The following is an 18,581-nucleotide window of genomic DNA, read 5'->3' as shown; positions in this document are numbered from 1 at the left end:
ATAGAGGGACACACACACAGATAGAGGGACACACACACAGATAGAGGGACACAGAGACACACACACACACACACACACACACACACACACACACACACACACACACACACACACACACTTATCCCATCCATTTGGCAACAGCTGAGGCTGAGTATATGCAAAACATGTCTTCCTAAGATAATCCCACCGACACGTGTTGGTTTAGACTTTAGATGTTCCCACTCGACTGGCGAACAGATCCCACATCATGACGTGTTCAAGCAACAGTTTATGAATGATCCGAGGAGGCTCATTCAGAACAAGGGGTCCAGTTACACTCTTGGAGCAGAATACATTCCTAATGGACTATGCAAGGGTACAAGCTTTTTACTTCATCTGTATGACAGGTACAACACCTTGAACACAAGCTCAGGGAATACCAATGTAATAAGTCACCAAGGAACACAAATGGCAGAGTGAAACGTTTACAAGTGAAGCTCAATCGGTTTTGTTGCAAAATGTCAAAAATTCTTCCATTTGAAATCCCTCGTTAAACGCCCGATGATGTACATGCTCGTTTCCACAGAAACAACCTCCCCCCCCCCCGCATCACCGACCCCTTACAGACTCTTCTTCTACCTCCACCCCCATCCCCACCTTACAATATCCCACTCCCTCACCTTCCAATCTCCCTCTCCATCCCCCCACCTTCCAATCTGTCTCCCCCCACCTTCCAATCTCCCTCTCCCTCCCCCTCCCCACCCCTTCCAATCTCCCTCTCCCTCCCCTCCCCACCCCTTCCAATCTCCCTCTCCCTCCCCCTCCCCACCCCTTCCAATCTCCCTCCCCCTCCCCACCCCTTCCAATCTCCCTCTCCCTCCCCTCCCCACCCCTTCCAATCTCCCTCTCCCTCCCCCTCCCCACCCCTTCCAATCTCCCTCTCCCTCCCCTCCCCACCCCTTCCAATCTCCCTCCCCCTCCCCACCCCTTCCAATCTCCCTCTCCCTCCCCTCCCCACCCCTTCCAATCTCCCTCTCCCTCCCCCTCCCCACCCCTTCCAATCTCCCTCTCCCTCCCCTCCCCACCCCTTCCAATCACCTTTTCCCTCCCCCTCCCCACCCCTTCCAATATCCCTCTTCCTCCCCCTTCCAATCTCCCTCTCCCTCCCCCTTCCAATCTCCCTCTCCCTCCCCCTTCCAATCTCCCTCTCCCTCCCCCTTCCAATCTCCCTCTCCCTCCCCCTTCCAATCTCCCTCTCCCTCCCCCTTCCAATCTCCCTCTCCCTCCCCCTTCCAATCTCCCTCTCCCTCCCCTTCCAATCTCCCTCTCCCTCCCCCTTCCAATCTCCCTCTCCCTCCCCCTTCCAATGTCCCTCATAGCCTGCCCCTTCCAGACTCCTCATCCTCTTCTAACCCCTCCCCCCCCCCACGTCGTCCAATTCAAGATTCCTCTCCTCCCTCGTCAATCTAGTTCGAGCCATTTCTCGCTTGACCTTCTCACATCCTCCTCTTTTACCAAAGAAACACATCCGATAATAAATAAAACTTCGCTTTCGTTCATGAAACAAATCATGTTTAAACATCTCACCCCGAGACATCGATTTTATCATGTACATTTATATAATACGTCCGACGGTCGAAAATTAAATTAAAATAAAGATAAAAATCACTCGTTTCGGAAACAAACGAAGTTCAATGGTATTGAGGAAATTATATATGTATATTTATATGTGTGAAACAAGCAGCCGCTGGTGAGTTTACCTCCTGAAGGGAAAAATGGCTGCGGTGACTGGATGTGGACCGTCCGCTTCCCTGATGTTTTGTCACGTTTTCGGCGCAATTGGGCCTCGTTCGATCTCGCACGGCCCGTAACTGCGAGCGGGTGTGTCCGAAACGAGGTGAGTTTACCTCAGAAAACGTTCTAAACAAACGGGCCGTGAAGCCCCAGACTTGACCGTGAGAGTAAACAGACGCTGAAGGGTGCGGAAGGCGACGCCGTGTTGTTCTCCTGTCAGCGAGTCATCGCGTGACGTCAATTGCCGCTCCACCAATGGCGCTTCAACGGGGGCGTGGCTCGCATCTCATTATGGTTTGTTTACATTTTTCTTTTTCCGATTATAGATATCGGAACTTTCTGAAAAATGAGAAAACCTTTTGCCAGTCATATCACGTCAAATCCTGATCATGCCTTTTGCTAATTCGATTTAAGAATGATTCCATCAATTATTTTATTGTCAGTGACACATGGTACGTGTTATTGTTTCTCGATTCACAACACAAAATGATATCATAAAATTAACAATAGACGGAAGACAAAACAGTCGTGCTAATTGGATAATGGATTAATGGAGAACACCCTGGAGGATAATTGTAAAAATGTTAATTAACCGAGTCGCGGGCATCCTCGTGAGGGGCATCATCAATCGGTGTGTTTCTCTCTTGTATTACAACTTGATATGTACGAAGGACGTGTTAAAGGAAATAGAAATCCAATTTTTAATTAGGTGTCGAGCAAACAGTATTACGTCTATACACCGCTTTAAATGACATTACTAATCACGTTACTCCGGCTTGGACAATATAATTACAAATGGGTGCACGAACATTTAATAACATCACGCAATGTTAGTAGATTTTAAAGTTGTTATTAAACTGTTAGAAGCATAAGTGACGGAGTGAGGTTAAAGTGAAGAAGAAGAAGAAGTAGAGAAGAAGAAGAGTTTTTTTTTTTTTGAGGTAAATCATTGAGCATGGCGGCTGACATAACGTCTCTCTTTCGAGCGAGTGTCCGTGCTGTTCGAAGCCGCAATAAGGCGCACGGACAGTTGCTCGATGCGGCTTCCACTGGCGTGGATCGGCATGAGTCTGAGAAAGAGTCTCTGAGCCAGCGGATAATGCCCAAGGGTCGAGCCCGGGGAGACTTACCCACCCGGGCGAAAGAGCTGGTGAGTTGGCAATTCGTCAATGGTGGATGAGGTAGTCTGAGGGAAGGGCCGTTCAAAAAGTTCTCGGTATAGAGGATTTTTTTTTTTGCTCCCTTAAGAGTCGCGACCTTCTTTTACAAAAATTTTTTTCCCACTACACACCTGCTGTACATGTGTTTCATTGATCTGATGTTTGCTGTTCCAGAGTATAATAGATCCAGAAGCTAATTGTGACGTCATACAAGTATGTATCTTATTAACATTTTTAACGTTGAGGTGTTACAAGGAAGATGCCAGTTCCAAGGAAAATCTGCGAAACCATGGTGACCGTGTGTGGTGAAGCCAGATCATTGGTCCTCCAGGAACAGAGACTGTGTGTGTCTGTGTGTGTGTGTGTGTGTGTGTGTGTGTGTGTGTGTGTGTGTGTGTGTGTGTGTGTGTGTGTGTGTGTGTATTGTTATATGTCTATATATATATATATTGTTACTGACCGGGGGTCGGCCGCCAACCGACCGCTCTGAACGGAGCCGCAAGTCGAGTCGGCCCGACCGATCGCCCGGAATATAGATCGCCGCCCGGATAACTCCGAGTGACGGGTCCTTGTACAAGAACCGAAATACGCCAATCGGCAGATCACGTGGGGTAGGGTCGATTGCCAATCTTCAATGTACCTAAATACCCACGTGATCCAACGACCGGGGTATTCCACCCTCGACGGATCTCGGACGGAACAAACCGCCGAGGAGAGCTTGTCCGTGCGCGATTCCGAGCGGCGAAATCGCCGAGAACCGTCGGTCCAAATGTCCCCCTATTACGGCAAACCAACGGCTTTCCAACTCCCAACACACGAAATGTTCAGTCAATGAGGGAATGGACGCAACGAGCAGGTTTACATTCACACAAGGACATTTATTATAATGAAACACGTATGCAATTATGCAAGCAACAAAAGAACTACAACCGTCTACTTATTATGTACAGTCATTTACACTTAACAGCAGTTCCTACTTATTAGACAGGCCCATGGATACACGTACATGCGCGTGCGCGCGCGTGCACACACACACACACACACACACACACACACACACACACACACACACACACACACACACACACACACACACACACACACACACACGAAACGGTGGCTGAGGTCTTTAATCACGAGCTCCAGCTCGGAGGACAGGTGAGCTGGAACTCACAGCTTGATTCGAACCTCTCCACCTCGTGTGGTCTTCAACTTGTCCGGTCCCGGGCTCCAGCGAGAGCGAGCTGGATCCAATCGCCGTGAGCCGCGTTCCTTCCCAAGCTCCCGCGAATCCTCCTGCACTTCTCAACGCGTGCCGGTGAGATGAGGCGCCGATCCTTCCTGTCGATGCATCGCTTCCCCGAGGAACCAACTCCAAGAAGAGGCCGACGCATCGCCCCAAGCCGGGAAACAAAATGGAGAACGAAAAGCTCCACGAACCAAGAGGAAGAGGAAGAAGCCTCCACTAGCAGCTCGAGCCGAACAACCAGCTCACGTTCCTTCCAAAACAAAGCAGCAGCCGAAGCTCAGTGAGCCAGGCGAAGCAAAAAGCTTCCGAAGGTCTCAAGCCAAGCAGGACCCAACTGCTGCTGAACGACTGCTCTCTCCGAAGCAAAAAGCTTTCTCCTCCCACGGGACTCAGCACACGAACTCTTTTTGAACAAAGAAAAGATGTTCTCTTTATCCTTTGCACCCCCTCCCCCGCACCCGGCGTGACTCATGCCCTCGTGATCCACCCCCCGCTCAACCACGGGTGGGAGGGAGTTGTTGACGTCACCGCAGGGTTCTTCTTCCTCTTCGCAGAAGAGGGGGAGGGACGTCTCCATTGTTTCGTTCCCTAACTATTAAATCGATCCGCAGCGCATCTAATCAATCTCTGAACATTTAAACAATGAAAGGTGAGCTATCGAGGGAACATGCACTTATCGACATAGCTGACTATGGGAAACTGTATGTTGTGTGCAATTGAATTCCAAATTCGTAACACTACCCCCTCCCCTCTTTACAGACTCGTCCCGAGTCGTCAAATTTTCGTGTGACCAGCATGTGTAAATTTTCCCCGAGTACGTTCTACCTTCGGATCCCTGAGTGCGACATTTCTTTATGTAAGTGTCCCAAAAATAAATAACCTAATGCGCTGCGTAACTAACTAAACAAACTCTCAGACTCATTCGGACAACTTAACTAAAATTGCCGGCGCTAAAACAAACATGCAGGTTGGGTTCCACGTATTTACAATTTTAACTTATCTATTACATTACACTAACCCTGGCCCAGGACTTGTGATCTGTGAAAGGGGAAAGGCAAAAGTCATAGCAAAATCTTTGGTGCAGGGGAATGGATGGAGATGGTCGCAAAACACAAAAAAAAATGGACTGGATGCACAGGCTGCCTGCAGGGCAGTCCTCACAACACTGGATGGTCCTGGCGCGCATGGTGATGGATGGACACAGGGGCAAACGCAAACAAGGGCTCACAGGCATGGGGTCATGGCAGAGGCAGGCAACTAGGCATGGCAAGGTAAGTCCATGCAGAACAGGTGGCTGCAGCACAACAGGCCGACAGGTGAAGCTGGCCAGCCTCTGGTGTGGTTCCATCAGGTTTGGAGGGAGTGCGGTGGTGCCGGCCACTTTGAAGGCGGGCTCAGACCCAGCCTACTGTCTCCCCCCCACTCCACCGCCTTTGCCTGTCTCTGTCCATACCCACTCCCTTAATTTGCCACACAAACAACAAAATTTAGCCCCTCTTTATTTTTATTTCCCTTTTATAATTGTCTCCCTAACCCCCTTTATTGTCTTTGTCCGGCTAACCTATCATGTCCACCAAGCCTACTCCCAACCCCTACGTTCCCTCTCTGGAGGGGAATAGGGAGAGACTAGCGTCCTGTCTCGAGGCCCAACAAAGCCACAGAATGGCCTCCTCAGAGTTCAGCGATCTACCAAGGTGGGTTCAGCGGCCAACAATGAGTGAAGGGATGGATGGTGCGAAGGGGTACATCTCCTATGTACCCTAACATTCATTAACCTGAAACTACCCCGGGGCTTTCCAAAAACGCCTCACATTTTAAAACTATCGGTTCTAAAAACCATGATTCCCGTCGCCTGTGTTGGTGTCCATTATAAGTTTGGGACTTGCCCTCAAATTTTCATACGTGCCCTCGCACAATTTCCTGGCTGGGCAGCGTGGCTCAACTGGCAGGAACTCCCCCTCTGCCGAACTCTAACCATGGCACCCCCAGGCCCGCAGGCTGCCTCCGAGCCTAGCTGCTCCCTATAAATGTGGGGGGTTGCCCTCTCTGGCATTGCCCCCCTTCCGATGCCCACGTGGCGTGTTGATGCCCCGGGTCCCTTTCCGAGGGTCGCCCGTGCCCACTACACTGCCCCCGTGGCATTCTGGTGCTACGGGTCCCGTTTCCGACGGGTCGCCTGTGCCCACTACTCTATCCCAACCTCTCTTGGGCCCTTGGCCTACTCTGGCCGACTAGTCCGGTGCCTGGGGTGCCCACAAAACAAAACTCAACTTTTCACACCACGCTCCCAGCCGGTCCATGAACTCCTGCACCCCTCCAAACGGGTTTCGTGCCTTCTCTCGACACCAACAACAAAACGACCTCCTGTTAGTAAATTTGAATAACCCACTAGCAACATTAAACTGACCCCGGGGGTGGGAATCACTCCTCCCCCCAACCAGTCATTCGCACCATGCATACCACATTCGCTCCACTCGCACACTTGGGCCCACTGTCCTACACTCATTCCTCACACACTTTCCATTTCGCAACTCACACCAACACTCCACACTGTCATCCTTCTAACTAAATCCCCTGACTAACTCGTGCTCCCTCATCATCCCTTAAAACTCATGCATGTTCCATTTACTCTACGTAGCTATGCTACGTCTCCACTACACATTTCCAGTCTGTCCGTGTCTCCAAAAATCCAAAAATTCCATTTCCTAAATCTAAACTAAAATCCCTCCAACTAATCCATTCCACGGGCTCCATGAGGTACAACCCATGTCCCCATGAAGCCGGTCTCACTAACTGTAACCCATCCTCCAACTAGTACTTCCTGTGCCCCAAAACAAGGGGTTTCCACCCCTTGCCTGGGAATCCTGTTCACTCGAAGCGAGGCTTGCTTTTTCTCAACTCTTTTTTTTTTCATAATGCGCACCACCAGCGCCGCAGGTCACAGCCGCGCTCTTTTTCCGTGACGTCATGGTAGCTGCTTGCGCCCCGCGCACCTCGTCCCTCTTGGACGGTACCATCCGGCAGGAATTCCCTTCTGCCGGATTCCAAACACGTGCAGCCATGACGTCACTCTGTGCATCTCAAAGCAAGCCCCGCGTTTCGAGGGGTTCCCCACGCGAACATATGTGCTCTGCTCGTCGGAGCTTTACAAACACGCTCACGTGGAGAACCCATCCGGTCCAAATTCCTACTCCAGCCTAGCTTCTGTCCGTCCGCGGGATCGGCTAACATCCACCGCTGGCGTTTCCGGACCGGGTATCACCTGCGCAGCCGCGCACGTGGCGGCCTTGTGCGTAGCACAGCATGGACCCCGCGCTCGCTGCTGTGCAAACCCGGCACAGTGCTCAAAATAGCTGCGGCCGCTACTCGGCCCTTGTCCTTCATCTGGTCCTGTCGTCGTCGCCGTTCAACGCACACACTCCTGCGTGCCACGACGCTCACACACTCCACCATGGCACTCGGACACGGCGATGCGGTTGCGTTCTCCCACATACCGACTGTCATCTCCCTCAGGTACAGCGACCTCACACACGCTGTCTCTCTCACACATCGCCTTTCACTCGCACACACTATACTACTCACACACGCGATTCCTGTCACACGCGGTGCTTCATCCACACGCGGTGCTTCATCCACACGCGGTGCTTCATCCACACGCGGTGCTTCATCCACACATGGTGCTTCATCCACACCATGCGTGCTGGAAAGCACTCATTTTGGCACACTCGCAAACACATTTTGACACCACACGCACTGGAACAACCACGCTGGGAATTAGCACCATCTCAAGGGGTCCCGGGGTTTCCATAACCCCCAAGCTCCGCGTGCACCCTTTCACAGCACTCGCCCCCTTTACCTCGCAAGGCTCGACCGGACTCTCCTCGTCGCGATCCGCCTCAAGGGGGCACAGTCCATCACCTCGTTCCTGAAGGAGGCTATCCTGCTGCTCGCACCAGGTCACAAAACACTCCCCCAGCTCAACCCCATTGTCCCTCACTATGCCTACCTGTGTGTGCTCGTCAATTACCTGGAGTTTCTCCTCTACTTGCTTTATCTCAGTCACCTCGTTTATTATTTCCGTTTCTTCCTGGCTTTTCGTCTCTGTTTCCTGTTCTATTCCCCGTGGCTCTGGTATTTCTGTCACCTCGTTTATTATTTCCCTCGTCTCTACGTGTCTTGCCGTACACGTCTCCGTCACCCCTTTTAATTTTTCCTTCTCTGTCACCTGCTCGAGTCTCGCCCAACGCGTCTTCCAAATTACTTTGTCCTCCACCGCGGGACCGACACAGTCCACACTCCCCCTCAGCTCGTTCGCTCCAACACGTGGCGCCGCCATTTTGAGCTCCACTGCCCGCGTTTCGCTCCTCTCAATTGCCATTCTGCCCGCCTGCAGGCATCGCCCCACGCTCTGCATCTCACCCCGCAGCGTTTGCACATTCTCATCCATTTTTGCCAGCAATATTTCTAATAGCTGGCTCATGTCAGGTGGCCCGGTGGCAGTCGCTTCACCATTATCGGGCGCGGATCCGCCGGGGACTGAGGAGGGATTTTGACGGAGGAGGGGAGGGGGCGTGTCATACACCGCGGCCCCCGCCGCTGCGCCCATTGCGGACTCTGCATTTATTTGCGGGGAATAGTCAACCTGCATCATGGGAGTGTCCTACATGGTCATTTCGTCCTCAGCCATAGATTCTAACATTTCCAAATCCATTCCTAATCCCTCCTGCCCCTGCTCGCCTTGGCTGAACATTTTACGTGCTTGGAATAAAATTTATAACGCTCGTAATTTGGGGACACGGGGGGGGGGGGGGGGGTTGCTCCGGATACCCCTGATCCGCCTCCGTGAACTTTGAGGCGGAGGGGGCCGAATCGCACTCCTGACAACCAATTGTTACTGGCCGGGGGTCAGCCGCCAACCGACCGCTCTGAACGGAGCCGCAAGTCGAGTCGGCCCGACCGATCGCCCGGAATATAGATCGCCGCCCGGATAACTCCGAGCGACGGGTCCTTGTACAAGAACCGACATACGCCAATCGGCAGATCACGTGGGGTAGGGTCGATTGCCAATCTTCAATGTACCTAAATACCCACGTGATCCAACTACCGGGGAATTCCACCCTCAACGGATCTCGTACGGAACAAACCGCCGAGGCGAGCTTGTCCGTGTGCGATTCCGAGCGGCGTAATCGCTGAGAACTGTCGGTCCAAATGTCCCCCTATTACGGCAAACCAACAGCTTTCTAACTCCCAACACACGAAATGTTCAGTCAATGAGGGAATGGATGCAACAAGCAGGTTTACATTCACACAAGGACATTTATTATAATGACACACGTATGCAATTAAATAAGGCAAAACACGTATGCAACAAAAGCACAACAAAAGAACTACAACCGTCTACTTATTATGTTCAGTCATTTACACTTAACAGCAGTTCCGACTTATTAAACGGGCCCATGGACACATATGCGCGCGCGTGTGCGCGCTCGCACACACACACACACACACACACACAAAAACACACACACAAAAACACACACACACACACACACACATACACACACACACACACACACACACACACACACACACACACACACACACACACACACACACACACACACAAAAACACACACACAAAAACACACACACACACACACACACATACACACACACACACACACACACACACATTGCTGGAATTATAGATAGATATATCGTGTTGCGGTTCTCAGAACCATGTGCTTACAACAGATAGGTCACAGTTATCCCATTATTGTACGTGTAGATAGTCCCTTACCTTTTGTCTAGCGGGACAACCGGGAGTGCGTTGCGATGGTCTAATAGTAATACTTCGGGTTAATAAATCATTTTCCCTTTCATTTCATTCCCACTCTTCTCTTTTCTTTACTGGGATAAATCAGTCACGAACGCTTTTGCAGCAAGGTGGGCAAGCTGCACCAACGTCTACCCGAAACCCGGCCCAAGCTGGCAGACCACGTGAGGGGTCGGGGCCAATCAAAGCGCCCGATTCGGGCGATAACGTCAAATTCGGCATGATCCCCTTCCCCGAGCTTCGGGCTCGATAAAAGACAGAGAAGCTCCTCCGTCTGGTGTGTGTGATTCAGAGTGGTGTTTTCACGTGGTGTGTTCCTGCTTCTTGACTCCGCCCACGTCGCACCTTGACAAACCGCCTCCTGCTTGTCGTCTCCGCCCACTACTCCACCCTCGCACTCTGGACTCTGCCCTTCTCCACTCAAGCTCCTCCTTCAGAACACAGGTTCCACACGTGCGACTTGGGCCAGAGACAACGCGACTACTTCCGGGTACCTCACCATGGAGAATCCCCTCCCCCGAAACGCCCAGGTACCAAGAGCATAACCTCAACTCCCCTCCCTCCCTGCTTGCAAAAGTCGCTTCCCATTGGGGTTTCTTTTTCTGTGTGTGTCTGAGTGTGCTGGCACCTGTCTGTAGAAGTGTATTATTGTTGTAACTTATTAATCTCGCGTCAAGTCTGCACTGTCTGCTTTCGTAGGTTGCTTGTATTATTGTCGCACCACACCTCTCTCCTCTTTCCCTGCATTACATTCCCAATAAATCTTTGTCATACCACATACTTTTCCTCCCTTGCTTGTTAAATAATTATCATTCGGAATGTTCCCAGCTCGCCGTTGTCTTTTCTCTCATTGGTCCAGCATGGTTCGAATCTAAGTTTAGCTGGGTCTTTATTCCCAACGATCCGTTCCTTCTCGCCAGTACGTCCTTGACAGCGTCGCTCGGCTGCATCCGATCTGGAGAAGTGATCCGGTTCGGACAAGGCGTACCGAGGGCGTGGTTCCCCGGTAATCAAACCACGTGGTTCATTAGGTAACCCGATTCCATAGACGAGAGGACCCTAGGTCACGCGGTTGAGTTATTGGCGTCCACGGTCGGTTCAGCGACCCGCCGCGTCATGGAATTATCCGTGAGCGACGGCTTACAATTCCGGGGAGTCTGGTGGGAATCGACGTAGCCGGGTCGCTTAACGTAGCCGACGACGGGAATCGACATAACCGCACTTGCAATCGAAGTGTCAACATCACCGTCATGCCGAAAAAAAAGAAAAAAAAAACATGGGGTATGAAACACTGACGGGTTCCTCCTGTGAACCCCATTTTTATATACCAATTCCCCTAAACGCTGCCAATATGCCATTATACAGTAGCTGTAAGTTAGAAACACGTTCAGTAAGTTCTGTGGTCGTCCGGAAGACGTCAAATATGTCTACATACATCAATATGCGTTGGAGATACGTTACTCATAGGTTCAAAGCACGTTACTCATAGGTTAGAAATAAGTTTTGGGTACGCTAAACATTACCTCGACGTGTTTAGACTTATAAGTAACTTACAAGTAACGTGTGTCAACGATCGCATAACATGCCTACAACTTATGGCCAGCGTATGCGGAACGTGTGAGTCATACGCTGGCATACGTCTAAAAATTTTGAGCATGCTTAAAATTTGTCGACGTGCTCGGCGTACTACGACATGTGCCAGCGTATTCGGCAAATTTTTCATACGTCGACATACGCTGGCTAAAACGTCAAGGTGTGACAGGGCCTTGACACTTCGATGTCTCGTGCAGTTATGATTTGAATCGTCGAGCGGCAGCCTTTTAATAGGCTACGCCACGTGATTGTCGGCGATACGCTGCCGCGCTATGCATACGTGAGACTATCGTTGGGTATAGGTTGTGAACACCAACAACACGCTAAGCATTCGTTGGTATAAGTTATCTATAAGTTATCCAAACGTTCTGTGTACGTTACTAAGACGTTATGCATACGTCCAACTCGTTATGAATATGCCAAAAACTTTTTTAAAAAAACATCAATAGTTCAGCGTACGCCAGCGTTTTACATACATTTTGATACGTTGCCATACGCTGGCTAAAACGTCAAGGTGTGACAGCGGCTTCAGCAAGGATGAGATTGATCAGATACGTTTTGCCCGTGCCACCTGGGGCATCCAAGAACATGATGTTGCCTTGATGGCTGTTATTCGGGTTATCGGTCTGTTGCATAATCTCGAAGAACGTGTTGTAGACCGTGCGCTGATCGTCTGTGAGATTGGTTTGGAGGTTTTTGCTGCGCCGTCATGTCTTCTGTGTCATAGCTCACTTCCTTCTGGTATTCTCGGGAAAGCCTCTCGTTCGTGTCATGCTGTGGTGCAGGGAGGCCGTAGACTTGCAGAGGAGAGGTTGGCCACCCATCAGAGCGACCTTGTCTTCGAGACAGCAGAGGGCTTGGTTGTAAATGTCGTCATTGTAGTCTGCGTCTGCATTGTTCACGCGGCGCCTGTGTTGGTCGAGGAAGTCCTCTGAGAGGTGATATAGCGGAACTGTGTCCATCGGTCAATTGGGTTGTTGGGGACACAGGCTGTGAGGATGATCACCAAGAGACTTTGCATGTTGGCTGGAGAATGGGTGACTGTGGCCTCCATGGCCAGGCGCAGGTGCTGGTCATCCTCTCGAAGTCCTCTCATATGGCACACCTCTCGGAATGTATCGCAGACATGGTTGTTGACTGTCCACAGTTTCTCAAAGGATGTCGGACCGGTCACTTGAGCAGCATTCGCAGGAAGTAGCATTCATCTGCCCTTGGACTGACGGTTTAGATGCGGCCGATTGCTGGAGCCCGCCAGATCTCATTTTGTGGGTCATTTCCATCGAATGGGACACCCGTCTTGCGCCGTATCCACTTCTTTGTGCTTCGGTTCCAAGTGTAGTACTCGGGGACATCAGCGTATTTGAGAGTTTTGGCGGATATATCATTGTTGCATGGTTCAAAGAAGGCAGTGAGGGTGGTGGCTGGGGGTGGCCCTTGAGCTATGTTCATTGTGTTGGCTTCGGTGAATATTACTCTTTGTCCGTTCTGGAGGTGCACGGCCAAGCCAACCACTGGTGAAAGTGGTCATGCGTTGGGTGCTCCAGAATGCAGAGGCTGCCTCACAGCTGCCCATGTACCTCGTATTTTGGAATAGGGTGATCTCGTCCACCACTCTCGGCTGTCGGTCTGTTGCTCATTGTCGTGATGTGTTCACTGCAGCTCAAAAACTGCCTGGTCTGTTCCCTTCGTGACATATTTGAGTACATACTTGATGGAGTTTATGCTGCTGCAGAGTTCCACGTTGCTGTGGCAATTAAATTCCCGCAGTAGGAGTGGGTTGTACGGGACGACCCACTGGTTGGTAACCTCTTGATTGATGCATTTGCTTCGCTGTAGCATCTTGATGTTGCCTATGTGTCTGCCATCTTCCGGCTTGTGGCGTCGGTACTTGGGATAGCTGTCTATGCCTTGTTCTGTGCACTGAAGGAATGTCTTGGGAAAATGTTTGGTGCACTGCCGGTCCACCATACAGGGCGAGTTCATGTTGATTGCTCCGCAGGGGCCGTGGATCATGTGGGATAGCACCAATTTGTGAAGCTGTGGGTCTTTGCCCTTGTTGGAAATCTCAGCCGCAATGACCAAGTTGATCTCTTCCGGCCTGATTTTGTACTGTGGGTCTTGCCAGGTGAGGATGTGGGCGTGTGGTAGGCCTCACTTCTGGTACTCTATGGTGTACAGCCAAGCGCGCACCTTGCCAAAGGCAGTCTCCTTCACAATCAGTTCCATCAGCTTCTTGTGCTTTTGGCGGAACACCCGTGCCACCATGTCTGGTCTGTCCTGTGCTTGTTGACCCGGCAGGAGGTTATCCGTGATTTCTGGCCACTGCGGGTTACATGTCATGGTGATGAAGTCAGCTCGGCCCATCCTTCGGACATATGCCATGGCGTCACTCTGTCTCACGCATGTCACGTGGACCGCCAGTGTAGGTGCCTGGTAGTACTACTCTTTGGCCGACTTGCCGAGGGTCGCCATCAATAGCCAGGATGGGCTCTTAGGCTGATGTAGCTGTCTGCTCTGAGAGCCTTTTATTCATGGCGCAAGAACTGAAGTTTCCCAGTCTCAATCTTACAGTAGGCATCTACCAGGTATTGTTGGAAGAGGTGTGCACCTTGCAGAAGGTAGTTGCCATCCCTTACCATGATATGACAGCTGAAGAATTGCTGTTGTCACCTTGCATCCATTCATGCCGGCGATGTAGATATGGTAACCATCTGTGCCGTAAGGGAAGATGAGTGGATACTATAGTGGTTCAGAGGCTGCGTGGAGCTCAGAGATCCTCTTGAGGGCGCCGTCCTTCAGGCAAATGACGATGTCGCGATTTTCCGTTTGTTCATTGTCCATGAGGATGGCCATCTCAGCTGCTGTCTGGGCGTTGTATCGCCGTTCATTCTGACCCCGGGGCCTCTTGTCCTCTCTGATCACGATCTTCCGTTCTTCAGTATTGTCCTCTTCTATGATGTCTTTGGCAGTCTTGAGCTGTTGGACATAGTGGTTGTTGTCTTGGAACCACTCAGTAAAGTTCCTGAGAAGCTGTTGATTTAGGCGCCTGTTCTGGCCCCTGATTTCAGTCTGCTGTGCGAAGCTGTCGAGGAAATACACCTGGAGGAACTTGGGCTGGCCTTCCTGTGGTGGTAAGAAGCTGCCGATGCGGTGAAACACCTGGCCTTGAATATTGAAGCTTGGGTTCTATGCCTGCACAGAGTCATCCTTGTGGCCAAAGCTGGTCATTGAGGAGCAGCCATTGCACTCGTGGATATTGGACAGGAAGGTCTTGCTCATGGGGCCTTCTCCTGAAGGATTTGAGGGAGTGGAGGGAATTGCTGCATGATAACCTTGCCTCCTGAGCAGCAAATACCAGGCCTTTCTGCCTTGAATTTTTTTGCACCACAGTGGCAACAGAACTTGTCCATTGGCCCAATGCTTGCTTTAACATGGAGCTCATTTGGGTCATAAGTCAGTGCTGGCCTATTGGCAGCATCGCGCTCTCTTTGTTGAGTGGTTCGAATACGCTGATCTTCAAGACGGTGAGCGTTCGTTTCAGCCGACTTGGTTGCTCGGGTAGATGCAGTGCGTACACTCTGATCTTCAAGACTGCGAGCTTTGCTGTTGTTGTTGGATACAACAACCAGGTGTTGGAGTCTGTCAACTGCATCATTTGTGTCCTTGTGAGATGCAGCTGTGGTCAGTCCATGTTTTAAGACGGAAATTTTAGTCAGTAACTGCTGGGGAATACTGTCAGTTCGCATGCGTGCGTCATGAAGTATCTGTTCTGGAGTCGGATTTGCGGCAGCTTGAGAGGAAATTGTGGGTGGAATCGGGCGTGCCATATTGTATATTCAAACCACTTACTTTCCAGACACGTTGGACACGTTGTATATTCATTGCAGACAACACAAAATCGTCGCAGACAACACAAAAATTACTTGTATTTGTCGCAGACAACACGCTGTTACTTTCGTTTCGTGTCGTGATGCTGTCACTTTCACTTTCGTTTCCTTCGTTATGAGCACAGTCCAGCTTGCCGGCACACCTCTCTCTCTCCCACCACTGGGGGTGAGGTTGGATTTATAATTTACCTCGGCAGTCTGTGGGTGCTTCACATGGTGAGCTCGAGCCCCTGAGCCCCCTGGATCCGCCACTGACTTGTCCTATAACCTTTCCTGCATCATGCTGGTTTAGAAAATACATGGTTTGTAGGGTCTAGCTTGCAAACTGTGGGTGCTAGAGGGGGACATACAAACAAACTCCACTATTATATATATATATATATATATATATATATATATATATATATATATATATATATATATATATATATATATATATATATATATATAGTCATGGAAGTGGTCATGCTAGTACTGAACGGATCAGGATGCAATAGGACAAAAGGAGCAGCAGAGTTGAAGGCGAAGACAGAGAAATACAAACACTTGTTTTGTGTGGAGTAATTGGGGCAGGATAGAATGCATATGGTGGATAAGATAGATACAGGAGGGAAAACTGGAAATTTGGAAGGAATGAAGGGGGGACGAGGTTAGAAAAGAAATGGTTTTGGATTGGGGATGATCTGACATGGTGAACAGCCCTCTTGAAGACTAGGAGGGAAGAATGAGATTGAAGAGGATGTGGAAGTTGGTTCCAAAAGTGGGGGTGGGGAGGAACAACTGAATAGTGAGCAGTGCTCCTGAATTTAGGTAGTTTCACCAGAAGGGGGTTGATTGTAGACTGGGGGAGGGGGGGGGAAACACAGAAAGAGTTGACGGTGCAAGACCTCATGTGTCTGTTCCCCACTGTTTTGTCCCTCCCACTCCCGCCCCTCTTGTCTCATGCCCCCTTGATGTGCGTTGTGTGTTAGCTCTCACACGAGCCTCGACAAGGTATACAAAAAAAAAGACTGGAACGGAGGCGGTAGAATACAGAGACCACCGACCTGTCTGTGATTGTGAAGGGATAAGCCTATTCACTCAGATTCATCATGGGATTTTCCAGTGATCTATGAAGACCTTGGTTTATACTCTTTCTCTTTCTCTTTCTCTTTCTCTTTCTCTCTCCCCCCTCGCCCTGGTTGCATCATTGGTTGGGACGCGGCTATGCCACTGATGCAGTGTCCCCCTTACCAGTACAATGGTGCTCATTTTGCCGACCTCGGAAGGATGACAGGCTGAGTCAACCTCCTGGTGTATTTTAATTCAGTGGCCAACGGGGCTTGAACTAAGGACCCTAGGATCCCAAGCCATCACCCTAACCACTAAGCCAACACCAGGCTTGGCATCAAGATGTGATGCAGGGGAGCCAGCCCATAGGGGAGAACAGTGCTCCATCAATTTACGGATGAAGTCCTTGTCGGTGGATAAGAGTTGAGGTGTGCCAAGGAAGGACTTTGTACGATGGAGAATGCCCAGTTGGCGGGTGGCTTTGGATGCCAACTTTGAAATGTTCTTTACCAAAAAGGTCATGGCTGATTGTGAGACCGAGGGATTTGAATGACTGAACTTCCTCGTCAAGAGAATTGTGAAGAAAGTAGATCGGATGGTTTGCCAGACAGTCTTTTTGGAGAGAGATAGGAAGGGTGTGAGATTTTTCAGGCTTGAAAGACGTATATTCCAAATGTTTGACTCGATTGTGACTTTGTCAATGTCTGAAGACGGTGAAGAGGCTGCAGCCTGCCTGTCTGAAGGATGTGACATCATGGCAGAGGTTGGAGTTGTCAGGAAATAGATAAAGAGGGTTTTGCAAAGAGTCAGAGAGATCATTGATGAAGATCAGAAATAGGACTTTGGTTTTGTGGGCGTGATTTTCTGAAGTGGGTTGAGGGATTTGCATCACGATAGTTTGTTATTGCTTCTTTGTATTACTGTCCCCTGTGTACCATTTATAATTAAATCAACTTGGTCTTGGGTGAACTTGGGTGGCCATAATCGCTCTTGCAATGTCCATTAAAGGGCTAATTGGATACGGGTGACCAGTGCCCATAACAACATTGTGTTGTGCACCTGTCAATTCCACTCACTCGTAATTAGGGATGGGGCACACAGCACCGACCAGCTTAACGCATCGGCTGGCTCGGTTGTCCCACTCGGCACGGTATCGAGCTGGATAGACCAGTGGTCCAGCGCGGGGCGACTGAATCAGCCGGCCATTGCCGCTGCTTTTATGCAACCTGCCAGGATTCATATCAGGACACTGGAAAGACCCGATGGCTGTAACAATATTTTGCACCCAACCCTCAGCTAGCGAGTATCAAGGACTCAGTTTTCCTGGGTTCCAAAGTAATTTTGCTGCTGATTGGCTGGAGGCCTCTTAAAATTATGATCACAGAGCAATGTTATGCCAACCTTGTTCAGAAATTGTGGCAAGTAATCAAGGACAAACACCAATGGGTCTTTAACGATAACACGGCTGTACACAAGCCCGATTTGATTCAGACTACCATTTGTGACTGTGGCTTTGAGCAGCTCGATCACCCCCTCCCCGCAACGCCTCCAAATAAAATAGCCTACATGCCCCCCAGTGACAATTATCTCTTTCAACATTTAAAGTGCCACCTGCATGTCTACCGATCCGGAACTGACTGAATCATTTGGGACAAATTAATGCACAATCTGACAACTTTGATATTCCTGGCATAGAAAATTTGAAGGACAAAAGAGGTATGTGCATAGAAGTTGACAAGGGACGTTAGGTTGAAAAATATTAAGAAGTTGGCAAGTTTTAGATTTGTGAATATCTGGTTACAAGAAACATTTGAATGCCCCTTCTTCTGCTTGGAGGTGGATAAAGATGGGAATTTTATCTTTATTTGATTGATGATTGTATCCTACTTCTTCTTTCTTTTTTTTTACAGGTAAAAAACATCACAAAACTTCGTGAATTTATCCTCGAGCATCGTCGAGACTACCTGAGTACTGGCGGGTTCGTTTGACACTTTTCTTATCACTATTTGTCGGTGAATCGTAAACGGCCAAAG

At 50.0% G+C, this 18,581-nt stretch overlaps 2 protein-coding genes across 15 annotated transcripts in view; one reads left to right on the top strand and one right to left on the bottom strand.

The window, feature by feature from the left end:
* The window catches only part of CREBRF (CREB3 regulatory factor), a 91,512-nt gene extending 89,545 nt beyond the window's left edge, over nucleotides 1-1,967 (bottom strand). For 6 of the 9 annotated variants that reach the window (XM_085871271.1, XM_085871275.1, XM_085871277.1 and 3 more), the window contains exon 1: nucleotides 1,740-1,967. The gene's annotated coding sequence lies outside the window, so the exon portion shown is untranslated. The remainder of the gene's footprint in view (nucleotides 1-1,739) is intronic. The other 3 variants (XM_085871273.1, XM_085871272.1, XM_085871274.1) reach the window with 3 other exon arrangements.
* STX18 (syntaxin 18) overlaps nucleotides 1,934-18,581 on the top strand; it is a 29,213-nt gene continuing 12,565 nt past the window's right edge. For 3 of the 6 annotated variants that reach the window (XR_015055454.1, XM_085871288.1, XM_085871286.1), the window contains exons 1-2: nucleotides 2,695-2,923; nucleotides 18,459-18,526. Coding sequence is in view for 5 of the 6 variants with exons in the window: in XM_085871288.1 (XP_085727414.1) it covers nucleotides 2,729-2,923; nucleotides 18,459-18,526 (263 nt within the window). In the remaining variant the exon portion in view is untranslated. Of the gene's footprint in view, nucleotides 2,068-2,694; nucleotides 2,924-18,458; nucleotides 18,527-18,581 lie in introns of those variants that run through there. The other 3 variants (XM_085871291.1, XM_085871289.1, XM_085871287.1) reach the window with 2 other exon arrangements.

The sequence above is a fragment of the Eptatretus burgeri genome, chromosome 2 (assembly GCF_056783735.1).
Source record: "Eptatretus burgeri isolate ZD-2024b chromosome 2, Ebu_testis_v1, whole genome shotgun sequence".
Taxonomy (NCBI): Eukaryota; Metazoa; Chordata; class Myxini; order Myxiniformes; family Myxinidae; genus Eptatretus; species Eptatretus burgeri.
Note: the sequence above shows the minus strand (reverse complement) of the source record. Positions and strands in the feature narration are given on the sequence as shown.